This window comes from Pangasianodon hypophthalmus, chromosome 10 (genome assembly GCF_027358585.1).
Source record: "Pangasianodon hypophthalmus isolate fPanHyp1 chromosome 10, fPanHyp1.pri, whole genome shotgun sequence".
NCBI classification, from domain to species: Eukaryota; Metazoa; Chordata; class Actinopteri; order Siluriformes; family Pangasiidae; genus Pangasianodon; species Pangasianodon hypophthalmus.
In genome coordinates, this window is record NC_069719.1 from 10,619,608 (window position 1) to 10,638,368 (window position 18,761).

General features: G+C 38.9%; 2 protein-coding genes across 6 annotated transcripts in view; one reads left to right on the forward strand and one right to left on the reverse strand.

The window, feature by feature from the left end:
* Positions 1-2,033, forward strand: part of LOC113538935 (protein unc-79 homolog) — a 35,576-nt gene extending 33,543 nt beyond the window's left edge. For 3 of the 4 annotated variants that reach the window (XM_026934408.3, XM_053237718.1, XM_026934410.3), the window contains 5 exons: positions 1-184; positions 281-484; positions 922-999; positions 1,167-1,208; positions 1,309-2,033. In XM_026934408.3, coding sequence (XP_026790209.2) covers positions 1-184; positions 281-484; positions 922-999; positions 1,167-1,208; positions 1,309-1,497 — 697 coding nt within the window. In that variant the 3' untranslated portion in view covers positions 1,498-2,033. The remainder of the gene's footprint in view (positions 185-280; positions 485-921; positions 1,000-1,166; positions 1,209-1,308) is intronic. The other variant, XM_053237717.1, reaches the window with a different exon arrangement.
* Positions 2,034-5,662: 3,629 nt separating this feature from the next.
* Positions 5,663-16,949, reverse strand: LOC113538721 (proline-rich membrane anchor 1). 2 transcript variants are annotated; one of them, XR_008302493.1, is made up of 5 exons: positions 15,913-16,949; positions 14,742-14,883; positions 12,844-12,970; positions 10,405-10,558; positions 5,663-7,236 (listed from the first exon to the last, which is right to left on the reverse strand). XR_008302493.1 is itself a non-coding variant. In XM_026934023.3 (4 exons), the coding sequence occupies exons 1-4, from the start codon at positions 16,003-16,005 to the stop codon at positions 7,143-7,145; spliced, it is 456 nt and encodes a 151-aa protein (XP_026789824.1). In that variant the 5' UTR covers positions 16,006-16,934; the 3' UTR covers positions 5,663-7,142. The 2 variants fall into 2 exon arrangements, 1 of the variants encoding a protein (XP_026789824.1); XM_026934023.3 differs by lacking the exon at positions 10,405-10,558 and having other exon boundaries at positions 15,913-16,934.
* Between the last annotated feature and the right edge of the window lie 1,812 nt (positions 16,950-18,761).

Genomic DNA, 18,761 nt, shown 5'->3' on the forward strand with positions numbered 1-18,761 from the left:
GCCCAAAGAGTTCATTGAGTGTGTATCCCACATTCGCCAGCTTTCCTGGCTTCTCCTGGGCTCTCTTACCCACTGTGCTTTGCATCAGGGTTCCACGTCGTGTATGCCCATTCCGCTGGACGCTGGCTCTCACATTGCAGACCACCTTATTGTAATCCTCATTGGTTTTCCAGAGCAATCCAAGGTACAGCAGCAGATCAGCTCAATCCGGATTTGTTCATCCATAGGCAGTCTGAACCAAGAGAATGCAGCATTGATATTTCTGCTCTTCTTTCACCAGACGTCCGTGCTGCACATGTGCTCCCTGTTCCATGCCTTCATGTTTGCTCAGTTGTGGACCATCTACTGTGAGCAAGCAGCTGCAGCGCCAGCTGGGCAGAACCAAAACCAGAATGAGTTCTCCTCAAGCGCTATTCTTACAGGCCTGGAGTTCTGGAGCCGAGTCACACCCAGCATCCTCCAGCTCATGGCCCACAACAAAGTAGTAAGATAATTGACATTCCACCATATGTATTGTTAAAACTAATTAACAATATCCCATATGTATTGTTAAAGCTCTTTTTTGAATTTTCTTTATTGCCATAAACACCATGTTTAGCTTTTTTATGAACTAATATAGATTTATATTATATTATGAGAGTTATTAGTGCCTTTATCATCAATGAAGGCTGAGCCTGAGTCATCGGAAAAACGAATTGGTTTATTTGGTTTGAGGAGCATAAAAGAACACCTGAGAAAAATGACCTGGACAAATTCCTGCCTTTGTAATCTGATTATTACTGCATAATTTAATTTCAATTTTACAGCATTTACACAGGATCCTCTCCAGAAGAGTTGCGCTTGTGCATGATTAGAAGCATAATGCTATTTTGCAAATCCTTAGAATCCTGTTCTGAGACTGCATCTTTTCTTTCCTTTCAGATGGTAGAGATGGTTTGTTTGCATGTCATCAGTCTGATGGAAGCTTTGCAAGAATGTAATTCAACCATTTTTGTGAAAGTAAGTTTGGATTTCTTAAACATCTGCTAATGTCTCATTGAAAAATAAATGAAGAAATTATTCATGTTGATTGAGCAGAACATAATGGTCAGTTTTCTTTGATGGATCTTTCTTGTTCCCATCTTTGATGCTTAAAATGTTATCTTCTTTTTTGCCTATTGCTTCAGTTAATTCCCATGTGGCTACCAATGATTCAGTCCAGTCTAAATGTAAGTAACTGTCATATAGCGTTATGCCAATAGTTTCATGTATAACCCAGACAGCAGCTGTTTCCCTGTGAGCCGATTAACTTGGTGTGTTTATTTGCAGCACCTATCTGCGGGTCTCCAGCTGCGTCTCCAGGCCATCCAGAACCGAGTGAATAACCAGTGTCTCCAGGGTCCTGCTTCCAGCACTTTTCCCTTTGCCTTGCGCAAATGGCTGCAGTGTACTCAGTTTAAAATGGCTCAGGTTGAGATCCAGTCGTCTGAGGCTGCCTCGCAGTTCTACCCCATGTGATGTGCGGTCCTATAGAAGCTTCTGCAAGACCAGCAACAATCTGCACCAACCAGCTAACTTTTTTTCTTTAAACTCAAATGTAGTATTTTGCAGCAGTGCTTTTGTATGAACAGAATTATACTGCAGTCTTTGGATTTTGGCAACAGCAACTCTACAGTAGCAACACTAAAAAAGTGTGACTGTAAATACATTCATCGAGCTCTTTCTGTCTGCATGTAATTATCATGATCATGCATAAGGGGAGAGACACTGAATTATAAGGTGCCAGAACAGCAGTACATGTGGTGCATACAGATGCAGGAGTCTTCCTACTGTGTGTATGCATATGTGTGTGTGTATTTCAGTGAGACTGTTTAAATGGTGTGAAAGTCACACTCACTGTAGAGTACACACCTTTAATGTGCCATCAGAATATGTGAAAAAGGTAATCATGAGAATGGTGATTGACGTATAGGGCTTATATTCTATTCAGTTTGTTTATAATATAGTATGTTTATTTCATGTAAAACAAATAAATAAAATACATATGTTTTTAATTTGTAGTCATCCTGTCAGTATTTATACCTTAAAATTTAATGTGACAATATATGTTGACTCAGGAGCTAATTGTAATGTCCTAAAATATTTCTAGATTTATTATAATCACAGTTTCATAGTTCGTAGTTTCATGTAATAGTAATCATAGTAATCATAGTTTTAAATAAACCTAAATAAACAAAAATGATCATTAACTGTCAACTATCGCAATACTGCCATGCAATGGATCTGGCTAATTTCTTTATACATTCTGTTCATTTTTCTGGCGCAGAAATTGGCTCCACCACCAGAACAAATGCTGCGTTCGACTCGAGGTTGCAACTTCTAATTGCCAACCTCCAACCAGGAAAAGCCAAAAAAATGTCCCCCTCAACTTGAAATTCCTACTCAGCAATTTGGGGTAGTCTTCTTAACTATGAGTTCCTTCCCAGTTTTTTACGGAGTGGCGTCAAATCAACATGGCTGCACACAGCCTCAGAAGTAAACAAAGGAGCACTTCACACCTTTAAATGAGTTATGTTGTATTCTAAATATTTGCTTTAGATCAATCATGATACAAACATATTCACTTGTTAAATCTATAACATTGACTATATAGATCACTGTTTGAGTAGGACATTATACATCACTCATCACAGTTAGCTGGCTAGCTTTTTGCTAACAAAAGACAAACATGGAATATGTCCTTAATCAAACAAACTTAATTTTCTTCCTACTTTGTATGTCGACAGCCAGTACGTAGATGACTTTTTACAATATATATCTCAAACTGCTCCTTTATAAAATATAAAATACATGTCTGTTAATAGAGGATGTAGCAAGACTAATAGCATATCCCATGCAGATCTAATTAGCCTTGTGGACCAGTATCATCCTCCTCCTTTCCAGGTTCTAACATCAGGTCCATCTATCCCAGCACAAATCAATCAGACCACAAACCAGGCCCAGGCAGCTGGGTAACTCAATAAAGCCTCCCAAATAGACAATGGAGGTAAACAAGCCAGCTGAAGGAGGAGAATAGCATGTGTTTTCACTCATTAATTTGCCTTGTTTTTTTTTTTTTTTTTTTTTTAGAAATGCAGCAAACACAATTACATCTGCCCTAAAACATGCTTAAAGTGATTCTGGCCAGGTCTCATTAAGTTACACATTAGCAGCTTTGCCCTTTTCTAATTTTATTTCCATCCTGAAGTTTAGTGTGTTTTATTTTTCACCTTTGCATATACGGAATGACAATGCTTCTATTATGTGGCCTTTATTCCACTTTCTCAGTGCCATTAAAACAATTTGAAATGATAAAAAAATTTATGATCTCTAATGTACAATCTCTAATATCTAGAAAAGTATTGATAATGTGTTGCAAATGTTCTCACTCACATAAGCACACAGCATCTCTTGTAACTTGCCCTGCCCTCAAGCAAATCAGAGGGGTTAGGCACCCTTCCCATCGACCTCTAAACCCCGCTCATCAAAGAGACCCTGTGTCTGTGTGTGTGTATGTGTGTGTGTAATCAACTCCCCATGCTCAGAGGCAGCATATGCCAGACGCCTGCCATGGTCGTTTGAACTCAGAGCCCTTTCAAATATCTCACTCATTAAGAGCTGCTTATATAATCATTCTCGCAGATACTGGCTCCGCTCCTGCCTGATCCGGCCTTGCCTCCACAGTCTGAACCATATGTGTGGAGAGCTGAGATGATGAGCAACCAGCTGGAGGTCAGTAATTAAAGATGGCCACAAGATTCTGAGAACCCTCAGGGAAGGTGGCACTGAAAAGATCTGAGTGTCTTGGGTTGATGAAGGTCACCTTCACCTGGCCCCAGTGTCTGATTCTGTACAGTTTCTGGGCTTAAGACTGAACACTCAGCACCAGGGATTTAAGGATCAGTGACAACATGTCGTCAAAAAAAAGACTAACATTTTAATGACTGTTTAATGTATATTATGATTACAATTTGGTTTAAATAAGGACAGCAATACTGACTGTGCAGTGGATTAAGCATGATCGTAAAGTACTACTCAATCAATAGTTTGACTTCCTGACCCAAAATACTCAACATGACACAGTCAGCACTGGATTATACAGAGTGTCCCAAAAGTCTCCATAAATAGGGGAAATTAACACTTTTTAGCAAAATGTCTTCCAAAATTTTTCATACTTAGTTTATATTATATATTTTTTTCAGATAGAAGAACGTAAATAAGAACTACTTTTTTTCACAAAAGAAGAACATATTGAAATCATTCTCATGGCTGGATCAGGACGCCATGGCAACGTTGCGATGGACTTTAACAGGAAACATGGCAAGCGGATCACACACGACACTGTAGCCAAACTTATTAACAAATTCAAAAAGACTGGAAGTGTTGCGAACTAACCGAGAAATGGACAGCCACGAACATCCATGGACGAAGGCACAACCAACGTGGTGCTTGCAGACATAGTCCCCTAGGCATGGAGACTTTTTGGGACCCCTCAGTACCTTTATTTCTGAGAGTGTGAGACACTGATTAACTGTGTGTGGCTTCCACTGAGACTACAGCTATCAGTGATTCTTAAGGTTATGTAATGATTTTTTGGTTATTTGACAGTGCAGGAAAACTATTTTGCTTATTTAAATATACACTCTGCAAGACAATTACGAATGTTATTCAGGCACACACAATAATGTTAGACCAGTAATTTCTCTGCTGTCATGTACTTTCCTCGATCAGATTCATTCATTTGTTCGTTCATTCAATTTCAATAACTGCTTTATCCTGGTCAGGGTCACAGTGAATCCAGATCCCATCACAGGAACACCGAGTGCAAGACAGAGATACGCCTTGGATGGGACACTGGTCCATCAAAGTGCGCGCACACACACACACACACACACACACACATTCACTTTCATGGACTGGAGATGCAATTTAACATCACCAGTCCATATGTAGGACTGTCTACATATTTTTTGACAGTGGGAGGAAACGGAAGAACCTGGAGGAAGCTCCACACAGGTAGCAATCGAATCTTAAGATTAAACCCAGAGCTCTGGGACTTTGAGCCATCCATGTATCACGCCACCCCTGAATCAGATGTAGTCATGTAACATATTAAAGTGCCACATGTTAGATCACATTTTTATTTAGCCATTTTTTAGCCAACACATGCTGATCTAAACAGGGAAAATGGTGGACGTTCTGTGCTCCTGACTGGAAGACCACTGCTGAACACTGGGATTGCATGCCACCTTACATGTAAATCCTTTTGATAAGCAAGTCTGCTAAATGTAAAAACACCCATTGTCATAATTATCCCAAAGTCAAAATTTAAGCAAAAAGCAATAAATCATGATTGAATTAAAAAGTTTTAAATAAATCTGATGGGGGAAATTACATTTATATATGCTTTTATTGAGATTGACATCAGTGAAAGTTCCATGGCTGCTAATCAGTCCCAAAAACCATGAAGAATTTTTCATTTCTCTATACAAAGTGTCCTACATTTAGTTATTTGGCAATAGTATGTCATTTGAGACATAGCATAACTCATCTTCCAACTGTATTTAGCATACTTGGATCAAACAACAGATGTCTATGCATTATTTACCCTTCATGACACATCACTGAATTAGAAACAGAACTATCTGTTTGCATGGTTTTATTTCTACTATGTATAAACATATTTAGTCACTCTGGATGAGTGAATAACAGTCCAGAAGGTACAGTAACTTGAAATCATTGTTTACATTCATGCATCATTCCCTCTCATTTGTACATATAATACATTTTATATATCTTACATATAGTTGTTTGAGATTTTCTAGGATACAATTCAGATGAGACCAAACTTCACAATTGTAGTTAGACAGACAGAGACAGCACTCAGACACAGAACATGATGTTTCAACCACTGAAACGAACCAACTGTAATGCATATCCCAACGTTTGACGCTCTATGTTAATGTATTTTTCATTAATATATAACATGATACTTATTATACTGTCATTATAACATCAGCAACATTACAGACATTCATTATCTTTCTGATGACAGCCTACATGAAGTTTACGGCACGGGAAATACCGCCGTCTTTCTTACGATCCTTCATCAGTGAAGTGCTAATGTTCATCAGACATCTCTGTAGACTTTTGTGGAAAGGCCCTTGTGTGGTGGATTGTGAAGGGAACAATTAGCACGTAATTACATCTGAACATGACAAAGTGCCTCCTGCATGATTGTCCACTGTCCTTGTAATCACTAGAATTTTGTAAAGACAAGGGAGTGTTTAGAAATCTAGCCTTAAGGAGGATACAAGACCAGCATCTTAGTCTCTTTGCAAATATGAAACCACGCTATACCACAGAAATAATGCAGAACACCAGGAAAGACCTCCAGGGTTCATCCTAGAATGATGTAACATGTTGTGTAAGTATCTGTGCATAGGCTTGTCTCAATGTTATATCACATTAACATTTAGAAATACAGCACAAATATGAAGCCACAGCCTTGACGGTGCAAGGTAACCAATCTTTTGAACATATGATAGTTTGAGTACAAAATTTCTACAAGGTGTATTTCAGTTAGGTGTGCACAATATACCATGCAAACTCATTTGTTAAATTTCCCTAAGACACAGCTGAACAACACAGCCATGTCTTTTTTTTTAAACATCTCCTCATCAGAAGACATGCAGTGTCCCACAGCAATGTTGACAAAATAAATAATCATAATTTATTAAATAAATAGAAAATGCTATGCTTAGAAATTAGCTTTGAGATTGAGAAATTAGATTATTTACATCAAATGTAAAATAAAGCATCTGGTATTATATATTGATATAATGGCACTAAAATTAAAAAAAATCATGCAAATATATACGTCATAGTCTCTATGCCACAGTTTGCTAGTGCATGGGAGTGGGAGAGTGCACTCTGAGAGTGCAGAGCAGTAGTGTAACAGCCCAGGCTGCAGTCTTCCAACAAGTTAATCTTGTTCTTGTTCTCCATTCTCTGCTTTGACATCGGACGTACATTTGGGTTAGCACTTCTGCTGCACATTGGGTCAGTAAGTGCTGAGGATGCAGCAATGCAGAGACATCATTAGCTCTTTATGTGTGTCTGTTTTACAGTACAATGTTATTAGTGGTCTTTTTCTTGCGGCAGCTCATGGCATATTCTCCACGACTAGTGCCATTTTCCTCTTTTTTAAGAGGTTTCCTGCAAAAGAAACAAGGTGCTGATTCAGTTTATTTCTTGTTCTACATATCTGTGGCACAAGCATGCACACATGCACACACACACACACACTCACACGCACACACAAAGGATGGAAATAATTTGTTGCACAGAGCCAAGCTGGTACAACAATTTTATTGCAGCACAATAACGAAATGATCAATCTTATAGTCCTCCTACGGTCTCTCTAGCTCTCTAACACGAACAAGGAATGGAGTTTGCTACGCCCACATGATGCTGGATGTCTCTTGGTCTGTGTAAGACAGTATTATTCAACATGGACTATTCATCCATCCCTTCGTCTCCCTTTCATTACCTCAGTGGTTATTATATTTCTCCACTGCACTATGCCTTATATGTCACATCAGCCAGTAGTCTTTTTTGCCTTATGTAACACAGAACTGAGCTGAATACAGTTAGTGCAGGCATTGTTTCTCATACTACTGTACAGTTTGCTCTACTGGTGCTAAGCTCCCTAAAGCTACATAAGAACATCCAGGGTTTTTTTTTCTAGTCCAAACTTGATTTTTTTTTTGGCTTTTGGATATCAACTGAAACACTGGTTCAATAAATAATTTGTACAGACATTTCACAGAAGATCAATGTTTTTATTAATGACACTGAATCAAAAAAGTAGTATGGATTGTTCAACTGAGTGTTTAACTGCATTTATACTGTAGTCTATTGTCCGTTTGGGCATCCCATGGTCCTTGTACCACCCAGGCGCCTCAATAATAGATGCCATGAGTTGACAGACACCATGTGGTGACATAACACTTCATAGAATTGATAAATATTTCATGCCAAAGCTGTTCAAGTGCAGTTCACATCCCTGTTTGAAGTTTTGAGGAGAACTCTGATGCCCGTACAAGTGCTGTACTGTTTAAAACACACTGGAACAATGTTAACTAGGTGGTTGGATGATTCTGCTGAAATGTTATAGTTATCTTTGTTATATATACTTGTCTGGGCCTGACTCTAATGTCATAGTCTTTGTTTTCAATAATTAAGCTCTAAGCTGGTTTCTTACTAGTTACTTACTTTTCACACATGTTCATGTTCCTCTAAAGTTTGCATATGATGATTTATATATGTGAATTTGATAGCAGCTGGACCCTTTATTTATGAAATACTGATTCAGCCTTTCCAGGATTTACTCCATGGTGATGTGAAGAAAATTTCTGTACTTTGTCAGTGATGGATCACTGGCCCAAGAAATCTACAAAGTTTGCAGTCTTAGTCAGCAGAATTTCTAAAGCAGGGCTTCCTCTGACAGTAGCACTTGAGAGGATTGGCCCTTGGCCAGGTCAGATTTACTGGGGAGACCCAGTGGCTGTAGAGACTATAAAACTTTTTCCTATATGCTATTGAGTCAGAGAGAATTTAATCTTTCTAGTTTTCCCTTTTTTATTGCCCTATTTGTCTTCCATTGAGATCTCCAGCACTCTGGCCTTCCTCACTCCCCCTGAGAATAATATTTTGAAATTAACTAGATACCTATTCTAAATTTTAAGTATTCTTGCACTTAAGTGTTCTTGTCTGCATCATCTTGAGTTTTCCTTGTAGTATCAAAGCTATCAGAAATGTGTGACTATGTTCTAATAAAAAAGATATAGTGCATCACCAAAGCACAGATTTGCCATCTCTCTCTAATTTAAGTTCACATTGCACTTTCGATCCCATTTTAACTTTTATTCTGTGCATCTAATGAAATGGTTAGCTTTCCTACCCTGTACCTGTCATATACCTTACCTTAGCCTGTTACTAGATTGGATGTGAAGTGTTTTCTGTAATTGGAAATGGGATTGCTGTCAGGTCAGACTGAGACCAGTGCCATCAACCCTCTGCAGCTTATTTATTTTTCAACTCAACAGAGAGGGGAAGGCAAACAGGCTTAAAATTGTGATATGGCCTTCACCTGAACCAAGAGCCCAGACTTAAGGACTAAATGCCAGCTTCTCTAAGTATTCAGAAATGTTTCTAAAGAAACTATTTGAGTTTACAATTTAGAGATGGGGTAAATCTCATGCCCAGAGTATTAAATAAAGACAATAAAAATGATTATACAGCCGTTACAGGTGATTACACAGATTATACAGGTGTCTTCACTCCATCCAGTTGGGTAGCAGCTCAAACTAACAAGTAGTCACTTAACCAGCTCTGTCTAGCCTTGGATATATATATATGGCCATCTTTGGTTTCAACCATCACATACTGTAGCTTTCTCTGTTATTTTACTGTTACATGGCATCAACATTCCAAGTTCTTTTCAATTTCAGACTTTAACTTAACACCATAATCTCACTTTACCATAAGTGAAATGTTCAGTGTAACACTAAATTAGCTACTGCTGCTACAGACTGCTGTTACAAAAGAGGCTCCACAAAAATATGGCATTTACCATTTAGGAATTACAGCCATTTTCAGCAAAGTACCTCCATTTTCAGGGGCTCAAAGGTATTTTGACAAAGTGACATAATTGTAAATATAACCATAATTTTAATACTTGGATGAAAATCTTTTGCAGTCAGTGACTGCCTGAAGTCTGGAGCCCATGTTCTCAAAACTCAAATTCTGAGTTTCCTCCCTGGAGATATATATATTCTAACAAATAACATAAGCTCATACATTAACCTGTGCATAGCTTACTTGTATTCAGTTAATACCTAATAATACCAAGTTTTAAGGCATTTGTTTAAGAATTTGCCAAGGCCTATCTTTAAACAATCCACATAGCTTAACAACACCTGACACTATTTTAAGATACATTCTAACCATGTTTCCATGTTTCAACTGGAACAAACTTTCCCACTATGGATCATGTGTATGAATTAATACACCAGCTCATGAGATAAACAAAACCAACAATGACAACAAAAAATCATCACAAAGTTCATGAAATGTGATAAACATGACTATTTTTAGGTTTGGAGTCGTTTACTATAGCCTATCAGCTAACACCTTTACAACAACCTCTTGGACCAGTATAACATTACAGTGGTTTTTAGTATAAACCAAAGGTGCTTGCTTTCAGACTACATGGGAAGCCTGGTCTTTCCCAAAATTTCAATAAAATGCAGTTATGAAATCAAATGTAGAAATGTGTCTATATTATTAATCACTCATGGTGAAATTCAAAATATCAAATACCTCACTGTAATATCGTGCTGCTTATTCATTCATTCAGGAAAAAAAAAATCTCAATGTTTATTGGACAATGAGCTCTTTGCTTGTCTGGTCCATCTCCGTATGATGATTGGGAGACCTCTCAAAGGGGCTGTACCTTGTATCAAACTGCCAATCACTGAAACAGAAATGAATGTGACTGACATCTCAAATGTAAACATATCGGCACCAGTCAGACTCAAGAGTGCTTCGAGCTGCAGTAGTCAGTCGAGTAGCCGAATTCAAAACAGTATTACGCAACCAGTACAACTACTTACTATAATATTTGTATTTGGTAAATCTTGTAAATAAATTTGTAAATAACTTGTAAATATAAGATTTAATATAAGTTTGATTATTTGCATTTGTTTCAGAAATTTTTTGTCTGTTTATAGGACTAGCCACCAGCTATCACTACCTTCTTCAGTGAAATTTAGCAAGCTATTTAGCTGTTTAGCTATCTGTGGGCATATGTGAGCTCATGTTTTTGGAAGAAGGCAGATAGTGCTTTCCTCCGAGTGTCACACTGCCCTGCGACACAGTATGAACAGTAGCTGTGGTTGGCTGGCTTCACATGTCTGGTAGTATTGTTGTATGATAGAGGAGAGCTGGCTGGTACATGGGAATTGGCAGGTGACCAAATTGGGGAGAAAAATATGTGTGTGTGTGTGTGTGTATGTGTGTGTGTGTGTGTGTGTGTGTGTGTATGTGGGGGGTGGTGAGGGGGTTGTGGTAAAGGAATTCTTTAAAAGAATGATTCGCTCACAAGTTGAACATCACTGTGTTTATTGTGATTATGTTGCTAAGCAGTTCTCTATGTTGCTATGTAGTTCTGATAGTTCTGTAATTCTGGCTATTTTTAAGTGAAATCATGTAATGAGTAATTTATTAGAAACAAGTCATTTCTAATAAATATTCAACATTAAATGATTTATTTGGTTCACAGCTGTGTAATAAGTAGGAGCCAGCTGTCTGCTTCATGCCAGCATCTTGATAGCCCTGTTGTGGTTTGCTTTGTGTTAATGACTGACTTACGTTTACGTATGTAACTACACAAGTAGAAGAATTCCAGGACAGATATTGAGCACTAGGTTCCTATTTTTCTGCCATGTTAGGTAAAAAAAAAAAAAGTCTGGTAAATGGAGGCAATTGGACTTCAATTCTTCAACTGTTATTTGCATTTGTAACAATTTTTTTTTTTTGGCACAAAGTCAGTTCCATATTTTGGACATTTCCAACATGCATGTATATAAAAAGTTTACCTGCAACCAAAAAATATTAATTCATAAATGATCATTTGAGGTCAGGATTACAGCAGCCATGTCTCTGGAATTGGAGTGCAGTGTTAAACTGAGGATGCCCCAAGGCTACAGAAGGCTGGAGAATTGCCATGATGAATTTCAAGGCCAGACACACATTATTTCTGCCTCTTGCATTTGCCCCTGCCTTTCTGAGAACACAGGGAACATGTCCTTGTTGAGAAATGGCAATGATAATACCTTAGGTGTTTTCGCAAGTCATCTGGTTATAATGTGAGTTACCCATATTTTTTTGTCACCAAGCCTTAATGTAGTACATGTTTTACCTCTGTGTAAGTAGTCAGCAGATTTCATAGCATAATTACATGAGAAGTGTTAAAAGTACAGCACATGTTCATTTTCTGGCTGGTCATTCTATGTAATACCAGTGAAATTATCATCTGCTAGAAAGCTGTCTCATTGAGATAATTGACTGGACCGCCGTTAATGAACTAATGACCATTTCCTTAGTAAAACATCAAAGAATATCTAGTGTAGCAGGCATGAAGGCAGTGGAAAGCTTTCTCTGTTGTTAGCCACCAGTATCTAGGCATGCAGTGGTGAAAGCTCTTTATGGACTTAACTTGTGTATCTGTCTGTTTGTCCTGTCTATTTAACTATCACTACTGTGGGTCAGGCCTTTTTCTTGAGGTCCTCACTTTTTCTAGCAAATCACAGTAATATGAGATAGACCTACAGAGTCAACTTTATCCAAAATTCACTGAAGTTAAGAAATTGGTCAGAAACTTGGGGTAAACTAGCCAGCAAACTAGCTAACAGGACTCCCAAAGAGCAGACGGACAGACAATGGGTTCTACTGCAGCTAAACTGACAGCACTATATAGAGCTGCAAAATAATCAACCATTAAGACTCAAGGTTACTATCATAAACTAAGTGAACATTTAATATTTCTGAAGCTGATATTCACTGAGTGCAGTAGTACATTGAGATGCTCGAAATGGTTGGAAGACCTTTGATGCATTTTAATTTGCCCTAATAAAAAATACACATTAAATAACAGTTTGTTACAATGAACGACAGATGTGAAATATTTTCCACACACAACTGTACTCAATGTACCTACACATACATTTCATAAAGAAAACCAATGAGTGAAGTGAATACCGTTTAATGGCCTTGTAGTAGATGAGAAGAATTAAGAGTAGAAAGAAAGCCGAAGTGCATCCTACTGTCACAACCACAATGAAGTCCATCCACCACGGCCTTAGCAGAGGAACTGGAGGCTCAACCACTGAAAGCACAACAATGTGTGAGTCTCTATGAATGGCATAAGTGGATGATACAAGAGTGAAATTCCATTCAGTCTGTCAGTCATTCTTACCAAGAATTTCAATAAAAATTTACAACTGCCCTCTCTGTGTGTGCATTCATTCTCTCACTCACACCTAAGATCACAAACATTTGCATGCACATTACTAAAACAGAAATCAATTATTCTTATTCTGTTGGTTTATTTCAGAGCAATAAGTAATGGATCACTTAGATCCACACCCCACCGCAGAGCACAACATTGTACACAGCTAGCACAAAATACAGTTTTACTGATGTTAATTTAGCAAGAGGAAATGGCAAGTTAGAAAGAATTGGTAAATGCAAAGAAAGGGAAAAAGGAAAGTAAGTCAAAATCTTAAACATCAGAATGGGTAAAAAAAAAAAATCTTGAACTGTCCAGTATAGGTTAACTTGTGGCATGGTAGCCTCAGATTCCTGTTTTTGGCCGATAGGGGTGGAACCTGATGTGGTCTTCTGCAGTTGTATCCCAACTGCCTCAAGCTTCAACATGTTTTGTGTTCTGAGATGCTTTTCAGCTTACTCCAGGTGTAAAGAGTGGTTATCCCTGTCAGCTTGAACCAGTCTGACCATTCTCCTCTGACCTCTCTCATAAGAAACTGTTGTGCGTGATATCTCAGGAGATCAGCAGTTTTTAAGATATAACCAGCCTGTCTGGCACCAACAACCATGCCATGGTCAAAGTCACTGACAGCACATTTTCCCTGATTCTGATTTTGATGTGAACATTAACCGAAGCTCTTCACCTGTATCTGCATGCAATGTTATGCATTGTGCTGCTGCCACATGATTGGCTGACTGGATAATTACACAAATAAGTAGGTGTACTGGTGTTCCTATTAAAGTGAGTTGTGACTGTATATCCAGTGCATAAGATTTAAGACTTAAGACCATTTTCTTGTGTATGAATTAGGAAGGCCCACAATTTAAAAGGATTTCCATATTACCTGAACAGATAAATGACTAAGAGTAATGTGATACTGCATTACTATATTCAGCGTAAATGGTTGCTTCTTTGCACTTTATAACCTGTACAAATACACAACCTACAGATTTTTTCCCCATAGGTTCTGAATACCATGTAGAAAAAAAAAACAAATGTATATTCATTTTAAAATGCCTCTTGCTCTCTGTTCAAGTTCAAAAATTAGACTGGAATGTTGGCTCAATTCATTTTCTCCTTATCTGTATTAAAACGCTAATATAATTAACTCATCTGAGTTTTAATCAGAGGCTCCTCCAGGGAAAGCTGACTACAGAGCCTGGCAGAACAGCATGCACACATCTCACAAGCTGCTCCAGGCATATGGGGAACTCCCTAAGGGTAACCAGGACGTGATTATTCCTCTGTTTGTACAATCACTGCACAAGAGTAGAAAGACTTTTATTTCTGCAATAGAAGCAATACTCTCCAAATCATGTTCTATCACAGCTAGAGCTCTCAGCGGAGCAAACTCTATAAACACTTAAGCAAGGCTCTCTATTAGTTTCCTAACACATGATAAGCCATACAAACACTGAATTCAAACTGCCTGCCCGCACTATTCACTTCTTGCAGTGCAGTCACCAGAAAATGTAAAAAAAAAAAATGTATTTGAAATGAATAGATTGCAGCACAGTTGGCCTTGCATCCCTGCTGATTCCATCTATTGTCAAAATCTGTGGGGTAACCAGAGAAAGCATACCAGAGCAGATTTTTTAAGAGTCCCTACCTTTGGGGATGAGAAGCCGAGGAGGGGGTGGAGGTGGAGGTGGAGGAGGTAGAGGTGGGTAGTATCTGCAGTGGCACAGTGACTGGCAGTGTCCACCTCGTCTCTGAGAGCCAAGCTGTGAGCATGACCTCTGAAGCTCAGCCTAAGAGGCAGAGACAACAGAGAAGGAGATTGAGTAGGTGGCAGTAGGAGAAAAATGGATGAGAGGAAGATGAAGAGAGATATATGCCTCCACAGACCATGCACGTACAGCGTGATAAGTTGTGTGGGCGGGGAGGCAGGCAGAGTAGATCTACTATGATAGTGAAATTGCCTGCATGACTGTGAATACACACTGCCACAGTTGATAATATGTCGAAATATCAAAGCTGAGAGATGTGTAGATTGTTGAATATGAGCATTTATTTTCGCACAATCACATCTGATTAGAACCCATAGTTGAAATAAAAGTAAGAGAGCTTTGTTTACAGCTACAGTCAAACTCAACACAGCACACATTCAGCACTGTGAACTGCTTTCTAAAAGAACCTCCCACCCATAAAGTGGGCTTTTCTATGCTTTCAGGAGTGCTAGTGGGAGGCCTTTGGGATATGAGTAGAATACATTACACTTGACCCTTTACTAGCCTGCAGGTTCTCACTAGTATCTGTGTGGGCATCGGTGTGCATATGTCGACTTTGATACATGGTTTTAAAAGCAGTCTTTCAAAAAAAAAAGTCTACTCAACTTATTTTCTGCCGTACATGAAATGAACCAGATTCATTTTAAATATGTGAAATGTATTTCTGAGAGAATGCCTATTTGATTTATGGAAAACTTTGAAATATCTCATGAAGGATATATCTGCAACTTTGCACATAGCACATGTCAGGGCAGGCTTTTGCTTTACAGCTTCAGTCCTGTAACTCTACTGCCCTGCACATTTTGAGGAATTACCTGTTTATAAAAGGATCAGGTGGGTTAGGAATAGGGAAAACTTGAACCTGTGCAGGTTTGGGAAGCCCTGCTACAGTGAAGTTAACTCTGCACCCACTGGCAAACCTTCTAGCTTCTCAGAAATGAGACAAACCACACTACAGCAACGAAGCTGACTCGCTTTAACCCCTTCGCAGAGCGGACGACGCGCAAAACTCCATGTGATGGTCAAAAATCAGCCCAGAAGTCAACCTACCTGGCATAAAAGAAGAAACGACGAGAAAAAGCAGTGGCCTAATAGAAATGGCCGAAGCCTTGATCTGAAAGGTGTTCTGTCTCGACTATGCATCCCTCCTTCTCTCGGCTCATAAACAGATCGGTGTGTGAGCAGGCGGAGGGCGCATAGAACTGGACTGATGGCGATGCGCCTGGTGGAGTAACGTTACAGGAACCAGAGGACACCTGAGCACTTCATGCCAAGGGCATCCACACGAATGCAGGATTCAAGAAAGACATAATACTTTTTTTTTTTTTTTTTTTTTTACAATTTGGCAATGTCTTCCCTAGAAACTTTCCGGAGTTGAACGTCAATCATCCTATCCATGCAAGTCGCAGGTTCATCTCCGCTTCATGTGCGTCTGCTTGCTGGTCGAAGCGCGTGTCGCTCCTCAGCATCTTCGCGATTTCTTTCTTGCATGTGTAGTGTGAGTAAATGTGCATGAGGCAGTCGAGGCGAGTGGTCAGATGCACTAGGTGGATGTATTCCCCTCCGCGCAATCCGCACGAGCTACGCATTGGTCTTTTCTAAATCACGTTTCACGTCCCAAATCCTGAAAAAAGGCCATTCCGGGTTAAGTGCCCTGATGACCGACGAAAATAAGTTGGAAATCAGGGAGATGCTCGCGTAAAGTTCATGAGGCGCGGCTCGTGCGCACAAGAGCCTTTTTGATCACGCGCGCGCGCACACGCACGCACGCACGCACACACACACGCGCGCACAAACACACACACACACACACACACACACACTGGCCAGAGATCTGTGCTGCTGGAAAGGAAGCCCAGGAAAGGATGTGGTTGCGCCAATAACAGTTCAGTAAACCAGGCAAAGTAAGCAACAAGGCAAAATACTTTTCACTTGTATCTGAACACTAAGTCTTATTCCCCAGGATTTGTAGATTCTACCACAGGTCTCATTACCATGACCTACTACAACTAGACAGTGTAATGACCTAATGTGTGTCTGGTGTAAAAAATATCCTGCTAAAAGATAAGAATAACCCAAGAGAAGGTACAGTTAATCATAAAATAGACAGGTACTGAAGGTAAAATCCAGTAAACCCATGGTGGAAGAAAGATTTGAAGTCAGAAAACTTTGTTATATTTTGCTCAATGTTCATATCAATCAACCATCTGGTCTCTGTGTTCTCCAGAGCTCTGTAAAAAAAAAGAGAAAAACAAATGATGTGGACCACCAGGATACAACCAATCAAGGAGGGGGATCTCTGCTTTCCCGCCTTCCTTTTCTGTCAGTTCAGAAGGTCCCACTTGGACCAACATTCAGGTGTTCTAGTCTTGGTTTGTGTTTTGGAGCTGTGGCTTTAGAGGGAGCACTCAAAGGATGAGCTGTTTGGATTTTGGGTTTCAAATACTCATTAGGCTTAGATGGTGTGGAGCAGCAGGATCACCAAACTCTATGTACACCCTACATAGTCTGATAATTCCAGAGACCCAACATGGTGTTTGCTTCTTCATCTAAACATATTCACTGTATGGATTGCAGGGACAACTGACTAATGCTTACAATAAACCCTTAAGGCCTGCATTGTAAACAAGAGGATGACATTCCACCATGAACTGTGAAATGAATGGAGACATGAGGGGTCATAAGCAGTTTGTTCAATAACACAGTACTTGATCTGCAGCATACACTAGATCTCCTCACACATATGTTCATTGTGAAAGAATGCAAACTAATGTCAGAGAACAGGATCTTGTTCAGTATATTGGAACTCTCCAGTTTCTGGGGTGTTTCACACCATCAAGAAGCAACAAGAGCATATGGAAATAAATATAATAACCGTCACTCTTCCCTTCCCATTACACTCCATCTCTTAAGTCCATTACACTTTCACATAAACACCCACACTTATATCATTCAGATCTCATTTATATTTTCATGAGTATACTTTTGTATTCTTTGCCTTCAATCCATTATCACCCTTTTGATGCTTGTGGATAATGCTAATGGGGAATGACATGCTATCTGACTGGTTGCTAGCTGTTACTGAGTATTAATGGAGGTGTTTTGCAGCATGTGGTCAGATATGTGCCCTGCTAATGCATATTAGACACTCTTTTATTCGTGACTCTAATCTGAGCAGTCATAATGAGCTATACTAAAGATCACACTTTATTTTTTTGTACTTCATTGTCATGAATAAGGAGAACCCTATCTGTATTCTGGTGTACAGATGAATTCTCCTGAAAATATTTTATCTTCCAGATGATTTAAGAAGATGATGCTGATTATTGGTAATGACAATAAAATAATGAGAGTAAAAACAATAGTATAATGCAATATGCTTTATAATGATTACCTGCATATATATATATATATATATATATATATATATATATAAATATGTATTACATTTGCAGGTAATCCTATAACAGGACTTAATAGAAATCCTTGTCGTTTGCCTCATTTGTAAATCTCTTTATATAAAAAAACACATATGCCACATGAGTAATAATTACTTCCAGAAGGCCAAAATGTCATTGACTGCCCTTTAAAAACATTTTAAGGGCAAAAGTAATAAGGAAAGCTTTTTGCACAAGTCTTGGCTAGATTATTTTACCTTGCATTTTAGTCTGTGCAGTATACTAAGCTTCACTGCCATTTCCCATGTGTGGATTCAACAGAACTGCCACATATTAGAACCATTATAAAAAAGGGAAGCTGTGCTTCAGCTTACATCATAAGGCTGCAAGGCATATTCGTATTCCATAACCAGCTTGCATGTTTAGAGACATGCTGGCTTCTGTTCAGTACAGGGGGTTCCAGCTGCTCCACACCATATGCCATTCTCCACTCTTCCCCTT